At 35.8% G+C, this 9,416-nt stretch overlaps 1 protein-coding gene across 1 annotated transcript; it reads right to left on the minus strand.

Moving 5' to 3' along the window:
* Positions 1-136: 136 nt before the first annotated feature.
* LOC128992358 (B9 domain-containing protein 1) lies at positions 137-9,210 on the minus strand. The gene is made up of 6 exons (XM_054415900.1): positions 8,970-9,210; positions 7,239-7,370; positions 6,650-6,761; positions 5,546-5,654; positions 4,830-4,948; positions 137-1,378 (listed from the first exon to the last, which is right to left on the minus strand). The coding sequence occupies exons 2-6, from the start codon at positions 7,353-7,355 to the stop codon at positions 1,230-1,232; spliced, it is 606 nt and encodes a 201-aa protein (XP_054271875.1). The 5' UTR covers positions 7,356-7,370; positions 8,970-9,210; the 3' UTR covers positions 137-1,229.
* Between the last annotated feature and the right edge of the window lie 206 nt (positions 9,211-9,416).

Below are 9,416 nucleotides of genomic sequence, written 5' to 3' on the forward strand. Positions count from 1 at the left end.
TTAAAAATGAACATAGTTGTGTGAGCCAGTCACAGAATGTGCTAGTGTCTAAAATTCTATTTTATACCTTCTGCTATTCTTGTTTATAATTGGATAAACAAGGGCATATAAACAATACCAATTACAATATTTGGAACACATTATTTATTGTATAAAATCCTAAACCTAAAATTCTTTGGTGAAAGCTTAGATTATATGACAATTTGTGAAATCTTTGAAACAATAGTTACTGAAATCTTTGGTCTTTCGTTTTAAATGGTGTGTAAAACCACTGACTGTATAGTCAATGCTAATTATAATACAGGCCTTCAACTACAACATTTATCAAAAGTTATGCTAGAAAACATTGTGCCCCATTGTCTAAGTAGTTACGTAAAATTTTTTTATATAATCCTCTGAAACATGTGAATCCTTATTACAGAAGATAGGTTGGACCCACAGAGCATAGAATAAATATAGAGTCAGTGGCTCAGTCGGTAGCGTCGCGGACTTCGGGCCCAAGGCAGCGATGTCGTGGGTTCGGATCCTGGTCACTGCCAATAACATTTTATCAGTACAGTTCACCTTTGTACTGTACCGGCTCACTCCTTGCTTTGCTGCAAACGATCCACACACGGGCGCTTAGTCTATGTGGACGGGCAAATGCAAGGTTAAAAGAGGCCACCAACCTCTTTTACAAAAAAAAAAAAAAAAAAAAGAGTCGCCACTCCTATACCTATAGCTATACCTGTAGTGAAGCCGATTTCCGCCATCTTGGTGGCAGACTCGGAACTTGGAAAACACGGCGTGTTATTCTAAAGAACCACTGTGTTATTCTATGCTACTTTATGAATTAGATTAAGCTACCGCTCCGAGACCGGGCCGGCCGCCATCTTGGTGCGAGAAGCTTGATTCACTCCAGACGGCAAGTGCCGCCTCTATATTTATTCTATGCTTTGTGGTTGGACCCCAGTTAAATATCAATACTTCATTTTATAAAACTTTCTTCCAAACAAACTTATATTTCTACATAATAAAAAAAAACATGAGATCAATAAATACTAGAGCAAAATTATCTAAAACTGTAGCCTACACCATTTTCAAAAGTGCAAAATTGAAAAAAGCAGGGATACAGAAGGCACTTGGCAACTTTTGAAACATTTGATGTGGACGGAATTGATTACAATAATTACATGTTAAGACTGAGCCTAACACTTATCTATTATTTTTTAAGTTACAAATGTTCAGTTTCAAGACAGGTTGAGGTTTCCGATGGCACTGGCCAAAGCTCCGTTGGTTATGGCCGGACGTTGAGTGTTATTCAAATTGTGAGCTTGGAAGTCCTTGGTGATGACGCTGAATGTAATGTACACTCTGCCTTGACTGCGCACTCGGGTCACTAGAACAATTAAATCTATTGTTATTATTTCATAACATTTTACGAATCTTTTTAGATCGTTATCAAGCTTTTTTATTTTACTATCAAACAATAAAACCTCTTTTCCTTGAATTAAAAAAACGGGGTAGCGGATTTCTACCCCCGGATATTTACCCCCATGAAAAAACGCCTACGTCATTTTGACGTCACGAGGGGCGGGGCCTATACACGGTCGAGAAACAGCCCGCGACTGGAAATTTACCCCCAATATATTATTAAATAATCAACATGTAATTGTTTGATTATGAAGTGATTTGCCATAGCACGGAAATCTACCCCCGGATATGTAACCCCAGAAATCCACCCCCGTACATTTACCCCCGGATATCTACCCCCAGACATTTACCCCCGGATATCTACCCCCGGAAATCTACCCCCAGATATCTACCCCCGGACATCTACCCCCAGATATCTACCCCCGGACATCTACCCCCAGACATCTACCTCCGGACATCTACCCCCGGAAATCAACGGCTCTTCGGTTAAGCATTGTCTTGTAATATCCAGTTTAAAGCATGCGATATGTCATTTCCTTGTTTAACATTATCTATCTTCCTAATTCAATAAGCTGTAACAGTCCTTTTTCACCCGACCTACTTCGCCGATTGTTACAATTGAGGTGTAATTTTAAAGCTTAAGATCTTGCGCAGAGCAAAATGGTAATTAAAAAGGATATTTTGATCAGGGCTTCAAAAGGTTGACCCCTAAGCCTTTGATTTATTCCTAGAAGGTGCTTCCAATGGTTGACCAACTTTCTTTTGGTTGGATTTTTTTGGTTGACTAACTTTATACAGTAACAGTTTTAAAGGTGAAATGTGAGCAGATTACTAATCAGTTCCATTTTTAAGTCAGGTTGAAAACCAGAATAGATCGTCTGCAACTGTAAACAAGAGATGGAACACTACCCCAAAACTACTTTTCGTTCTCAATTGGCCCTCTATCAATAACCTGTGTTGCCTGTACAGCGAGGCATTTTGAGAAGGAGAAAACCGGCCGGATGAATGCTTTAGGTTTATCAATAACGAAGATAAACATGGTTTTAGTTACACACCGGTAATCTTTGAGTTGACTCATTTAAACTCATTGTAAATATTTATTGTTATTCATTTTGAAATAACTCCTTTAATACTTTGCAATTGCTCGAATTCGAGCAACATGTACATTAGTTACATATTATTGCACTTACGATTTATTTGATCCTTTTATTTACGTGAGTCACAACGTTTTTAATCTTACTTGGTTTTGGATTTTATTACAAAACGTGTCGGAAATGGTTGCAGTATTTGTAAACTAAATGTAATAACAAATTTCCAGTGACAGCTAGAAAAAATCATCTTTATCCAGCTTTTCATCTTTCACAGCTGTTCGTTATTTCATTGATGTCGTATTCTCCAAACAAATTATTAGTATTTCATAAATTACTGGTAAACATTAGGAGTAGCCTAAACTTGACAAAAATGCAAAAAATTGGGGGTTTGACAAAATTTATTTTAATTCAAAAGTAGAGAGGCCATATTTAAATGGCTTAAAGTTACTCTTGTCAATCCACCGAATCCAAAAAGACTATTTAAATCGAGTCACGATCGGTGCTCTAGTTTTTGAGAAGAGGCCACGTAAAATGCCTTCTGGGCCTTGACAGACAAGACAGAAATTGAGATAAAGACTTGTTTTGGCTTCTTTAATGTATGAAACGTAAAAATGACCAAAAAATATATAATTTTAAGCAATGTCCATACTTAACTCTAATTTCATTAAAATAAATTCGTAAAACCAAAAGAACCATGAGGTAAAAATACCTTCCCTATCCCGAAATATCTAATTTTATTGTCTTTCATTATTCTCCGTTATTTCACAACCAGCATTGACAACCAGAACCAATCATAAAATATGTTTATGTTTTATTTCTTACGATTAATTATTTGTGTAAACAACTAGACTTTTTAGCCAATGTAGAACTCCGGATTGTGTCTACGACGTAGGGATTATGCTATTTTGTATTACTAGGAGGTAATTGATAGTGAAAAAAATTATTAATTCATTAATCAACCTATGGCAGGCTTTTTATCAACATTTAATTGCATTTTTACCACTAGTAATCAGAAAATAACCTCCTTCAGTGATACGTTTTAAATTTCACGATCTGCGCTCGTACATGTGCCGTTAGCTATGAGTGTATGTGAAAATTAGTTAACAATTTAAATCACTGCCTGAAAATAAATCAAATGCTTATGGTTAAACTTTTGGAGCCCTTTACCAAAATATCCTTTTTAATTACCATTTGCGTTGCACTGAATCTTAAGCTTAAAAATGACACCTAATTCAGTAACAGCTTAATGAATTGGGAAGATAGATGACATTAAACAAGACAACGACATATCACATGCTTAATACTAGATATTAGAGGGTAATTATTAAACCAAGAGCCATTGATTATTTTTATAAACCAATTACTAAAATCAACTACAACAATGAATATTGGCCGATACGTAGTGTAGCACGGGGGGTAGATTTCCTGGGGTCGGAAATAAATAATTCCGGGGTCGGACATTTATGATTTGACCACTGGGGGTACATTTCTGGGGGTAGATTTCCGGGGGTAGATATCCGGGGGTAGATGTCTGGGGGTAAATATCCGGGGGTAGATGTCCGGGGGTAGATGTCTGGGGGTAGATTTCCGGGGGTAGATGTCTGGGGGTAAATGTCCGGGGGTAGATGTCCGGGGGTGGATGTCTGGGGGTAGATGTCCGGGGGTAAAGTTCCGGTGTCAGGTTTATTAGAATTTTTATTAATTACAACTGTTAAGTAAACCGTGAAATGCGATTTGATTGAATATATAATAATTTATCCATCCTAAAAGTTCGCGGCCGGAAATCTACCCCCATACATGTGACGTCAAAGTGACGTAGGCGTTTTTTCATGGGGGTAAATATCCGGGGGTAGAAATCCGGCGACCCAAAAAAACAATTTCCATTTTGTGAGTAAATTAAATTAGACTTCTACAGCACGAATTCACTAGGGTGCATATTTTAAAGTGAATTTAGGTGAACAATGAGTATGAGTGTATGATATGATAGCTTTCATCCAAGATCAGGTGGTACAATAATATGTAATGTTTCCGTATTATAACATTTCTTTTGAATACAATAGTTTTTACAAACAGCTGTTTACAATTTCTATCACGCCATTCTTGTCTGGTTGACTGTCCCTGACCTTGATGACATAAATCCACTTTGTGACAAATACCTGTGTAAAATACAAAGATTGCTACTATGATCAATATCCAACAAATAAATTTATTTCGATAAAAGTATATGAACAATCTTTTAATGACCGAAAGAACCTCTTTTGGGTTTTCTTACCACTTTAGAGTATTCACTAAAAGTATAAGGAGTAAAGTGTAAGGAGTATTCACCTTCTCTGCCTTCGCCCTGGGCCAGGATCCGAGGGTCAATAAACTCCGGACGTCGGCCTGTCAGCCAGGACGTTACTCTCTGCAGGGTTGAGCTTGACTCCGGTACAAACATGGCCATGCTGCGCAAAACCACACTTATCAAACCCATTTTACTTCCAGCATCAGTTAGACAGTTTATCTCGAATTTCTAAAAGTTAATGAGCAATGCTTTGCAGTTGGATGTTTACCCTAAAAAAAGAGCAAGTGACCGTTTCAAGTTATCTTCACTCAATGAGGCAGCCTGCGGCAAAAGACAAGTTCTTTATATCATCACAGCTGAAATGGAGTGTCAGATCTTCCAAGTGACATACTTTAACTGCTTCATATGTTAAAAAAACTATTTTGAGAAAAGGTAATGTACTAGAGATAACTGATAATTACTTTCATCCATTCATGAGTTAGTAAAATCCAAAAATACTTTTTTACCACCCTGTATACAATTCATCCCGGTTTACTGAAATTTGATTGTTAAATGATAACAGGACAATCACTAAATCATACAGACACCCAGACAGTTTGCATAAAAATGTTGTTTAAAAAGGAGGTATGACAAAATGAACCAAGAGCACATCAAAAAAATATTTTAATTTAGGCCTACAATAATCTACAATTATTCAATTTTTTTGCAAAATTAACTTCATTAATTGGATGACAAATAAATAGTCTCAACTTCTTACCTTTTATTGTATTGTCCTGCAGCTATCGGCAAATGACACACTCCGTATCCTCGAGGCACGTCGTTTCCAAAAACATCTGGCCCATAAACGCTGAGAATCAGCTGCGGCCCTATGACAGTAGGTAGTTTTTTTTAATCAACGCATTAGTACTTTTTTATAGCTGATTGGTGTACTGTACACCTCCTGTGTTTAGTGAATTTTTTTATGTAAATGGTGATTTCATGAAAAAGGAGATTTTACTTGATTTAATAGAAATTTAGACATAAGATATATTTTAATATGAGTAAAGGTATTTTACAAATGTATGCCTCAGGTTTGGTTTAGGTTTATTTGACAAAACCTAAAATGAGAATTAATATACAGTATCAGGTTATGCAAGACTAGAAGATTTTGAAAAACTATGCTATCTATATCATGTTCATTTGGCGAAGGAAAGACTTAGTTCTAGTGTATTTGCTATGAAATGTTTGTGTGGTGAATTGAATCAGAAAGCTTACCATGGACTATTTTGTTAGCCATTTAAGTGTATGGTTTGATTGTTTGGGGATCTTCTCCTTATTCAAATGAAATATTTATTATACAAAAAAAGTTCTTAAGAGTCATTGCTGGTGTAAATATCTGTCATATCTGTAAAAATCTTTTCAAGGAGTTTAAAATCTTGACTATGTTTTCTCTAACAATGTCTACTTTACATTAGAGCCAATATTCACCTATTAGACTGTAGAAAAGATGTGTACAGTTATAATACTCGTTTTAGTCGTTTTTGTAATAACATAAATTTGCTGAAGGTAAGGCTAGTTAAGACAGATAAAAGACCAATGATGATTGCTAATTAAGATGTAGGCTACAATAAGTTAGGTACCCCATTAGATATATAAGATTGCTTATAGTGATCCAGATTTTAAAATTAAATTAAATTATTTTCTATGTAAAGGATCCTTTTATTCTGTAGAAGAGTATACGTCAAGCCAATGGACTGTTAAGGATTTCTGTTGAGTTTCATTAATTTACTGAACTGTCGTGCCAATGTATTTGCATGAAATATTTTCTGGCTGAATAAAGTTCTTATTCTTAACTAAAATCTAATTATTAATTAATACTTACAACCGAAAGGATTTGTGCTTTTGAAGGTGATCTCAAAAGGATAGTTCCACACGACTAACTGCCGTTCGTCCAAACTTTTTTGTCCAATTTGTGAAATTCCTTCTTCATTACCCTGTAAAATGAATGCACAGTTAGACACCAAAATCCATTTTAAATCATCTGATTAGTAGTGTACTAGAGCACACACTCGGGTATCCTCACATTTATGAGCCAGTATGTCCTAAATAGCCTAGTCCTCTTGAAAGAGAACCTGACCAACTTTAATAGGAAAAGTAGTCGGCACAACCATGGAACACACAAAGCTCATGACTTAGACATGCGTAACGTTTATATCTCAGTCTAACGCAAAAGAGCTATCTGCACTTTGCTATTAAGATATAACACCGTGTCAGAAAGAGTCATAGTCCTAGACCTAAGGGCTTTCAGAACAATACGGAGCAGCTTTACTACTGTTGTTGTTGTATTGGGTATAAATATAAGCCTAGGCCTACCGGTACTATTGACAGAAATCTGTAATTTGAATTGCAAATGTAATAATTCCTAAATATACCTATTCTAAACTAGGATCTGGTTTTAAATATGGTCTTACCGCTGTAACTTCCCAGTCCTGACCGTAGTGAAAAGAAAACTTGCAGTAAAGGTTGTCAAAATTAGGAAACTCCGCTTTTTCAATTCTTCCAATCACAGATATGTAGAAGCCACTCATAATTGAATTTTATTCCTGTAAAAAGTCAATAAGATGGGATACATTAGGATATATTTTAGAGAGATTCAGCTAAGTTAATATCTAACTTAGGCTTAATACATGGCAGAACTTTATGATACCTGACTCCATCGTGTAAACGTAAACTACAGCCCAGAGTCTAACAATAGATTCAGGCTTGCATAATGGCGGTAAAATGACAAGTTATATCATTGTAATGATTGTTAAAATCGATAGGCCTATTATAGAATTTTTGGTTTTTGGTTCTCAACGGATAAGTTCGGTTAAACTTATCGATGGTTTCATTACTCTTAGGTTTGATAATTTAATGGAGTTGAATAAGTTTCGCTCATTGTTCTACACAGTAAATTTCATGAATAAGTTAAAAAACTTTCTTATGAAATGGCGACCATACGAATGTAGGTATATTTTAACGCCAAATATAAATGGAGATGAGTGTAGGATGAGTGGCGTGATTTTTTAGTCTTGTTAGTGACTAAGGCCGACATGTTCCTTAGAAAACAGCTGTTTAACTAATTTAAAAGCCCATACATCCAATGGCAACTAAGGGACCTGCAGTTTATAGTGGAATTTGAACCACATTTTTGCCTAGTAACTAACAAATTGGTCTAATTATCATGATAGGCTATTGCGGATCGTCGTAGTACAGTACTCACTTTCTAGAGCGGACGTTAATCCACACCAGGGAGTATCGCATCCACAGTGCATGTCTATAAGTTAAATATCTACAATTCGTTACCTCCTAGTAGCTGGATTACAGGACGACGCCACCAGAATCAAAATCAGAATACTTTATTCTTGAACATAGAGTACAGAATAGACGTCAAACATTACAGAGATTTAATTATAAAATAGCATAAAGTTGTTGGGCTTTGAGGCGCTGTCGGTAGTGATGGTTATTACTATGAGGGTTGTTGTGACCTTCCCAGTCACCCTCACCCACATGAGTGTGTTGCTAACCTACCATAGTGATTGATACGAGAGGGGCAGATCGGATCCCTGAAATCCCTATTCACAAAGAATTAATTATATCACAAAGGTTTGAATTGATTTGTTTAGAAGCAGAAGCAAAAGTTAACAACGTCGCAGGAGGTGAAGCGTCTGTGATTCCTTTGGTAAAATTCCAATTGGCGTAACTTATAAGTTAAATTAAGTTACAATAAGTTAATTATAAGAAAAATAAATCCAGTGATTAACTTAGGCTATTATTTTGTATTAGACAATATTTACCTGCAGCACTGTAAAATGTTATCTTTGGTTTTTAATTACTTTCAGCATTGTAAAATGGTTTGAATACTTTTAGGCCAACGTGAACGTGGCCATGGCTGCACTTTACTTTACGTCCTACACTCATTCGAATGAAAATATCGATCGATATATTGATTAATCGATTGTTTTATTCGATATATCGTTTGGTTAGTTAGGTTAGGTTAACCTTACCTAACTAACCAAACGATTTGTATGGTATATTTGATAATTTGAACTTATATCGAATGAAACAATCGAATAATCGATATTTTCATTCGAATGAGTGTCGGACCTAAAGTAAAGTGCAGCCATTAAGTTACCTACATTAAAATGTCCAGGCATACTTACTTGGTTAATTGTCCTTACTTTAGGCGTTTAAGAACCTAGCCTAGGGGCTACATGAATTTAACCACGAAGAGAACATTAGTTCCGTTCTCTACAATTTAAACTAGACGGAACAGTTAATTATTATACGTAAGATCTCTTTTCAGTTGGATTTAGCCCTAGTTTGCCAAAGCGTATAATTATTTATAAATAAAAAGAAGACATAAATACAACACTTGTATACAAGAAAACTCAAATTACTGTAGTCAACAACACCACAACACAACACAACGATGACAACTTTGACAACATAAACAAATTCAGACATCAACAGCAACCAGCAACAGCAGAACGGCAGAAGACAAAAACAACTTTTCGCGGGAGAGTTTCAGATTATCACACCAATAATAGAAATACGCCGTTGGGCACATACGTAAGATGTAGTGAGTGATTTTAGTTGGTGTTAGTGAT

Source organism: Macrosteles quadrilineatus, unplaced genomic scaffold, assembly GCF_028750875.1.
Source record: "Macrosteles quadrilineatus isolate MER2022 unplaced genomic scaffold, UCM_ALF_1.0 Scaffold_4__1_contigs__length_99947679, whole genome shotgun sequence".
In the NCBI taxonomy this organism is placed as follows: Eukaryota; Metazoa; Arthropoda; class Insecta; order Hemiptera; family Cicadellidae; genus Macrosteles; species Macrosteles quadrilineatus.

Coding starts and splice junctions, on each gene's coding strand:
- LOC128992358 (XM_054415900.1), bottom strand. CDS start 7,355: ATGAGTGGCTTCTACATATCTGTGATTGGAAGAATTGAAAAAGCGGAG. Junction 5,655..6,649: donor AAGCACAAATCCTTTCGGTT/GTAAGTATTAAT, acceptor CTACTGTCATAG/GGCCGCAGCTGATTCTCAGC. Junction 1,379..4,829: donor CCAGGGCGAAGGCAGAGAAG/GTGAATACTCCT, acceptor TAATTGTTCTAG/TGACCCGAGTGCGCAGTCAA.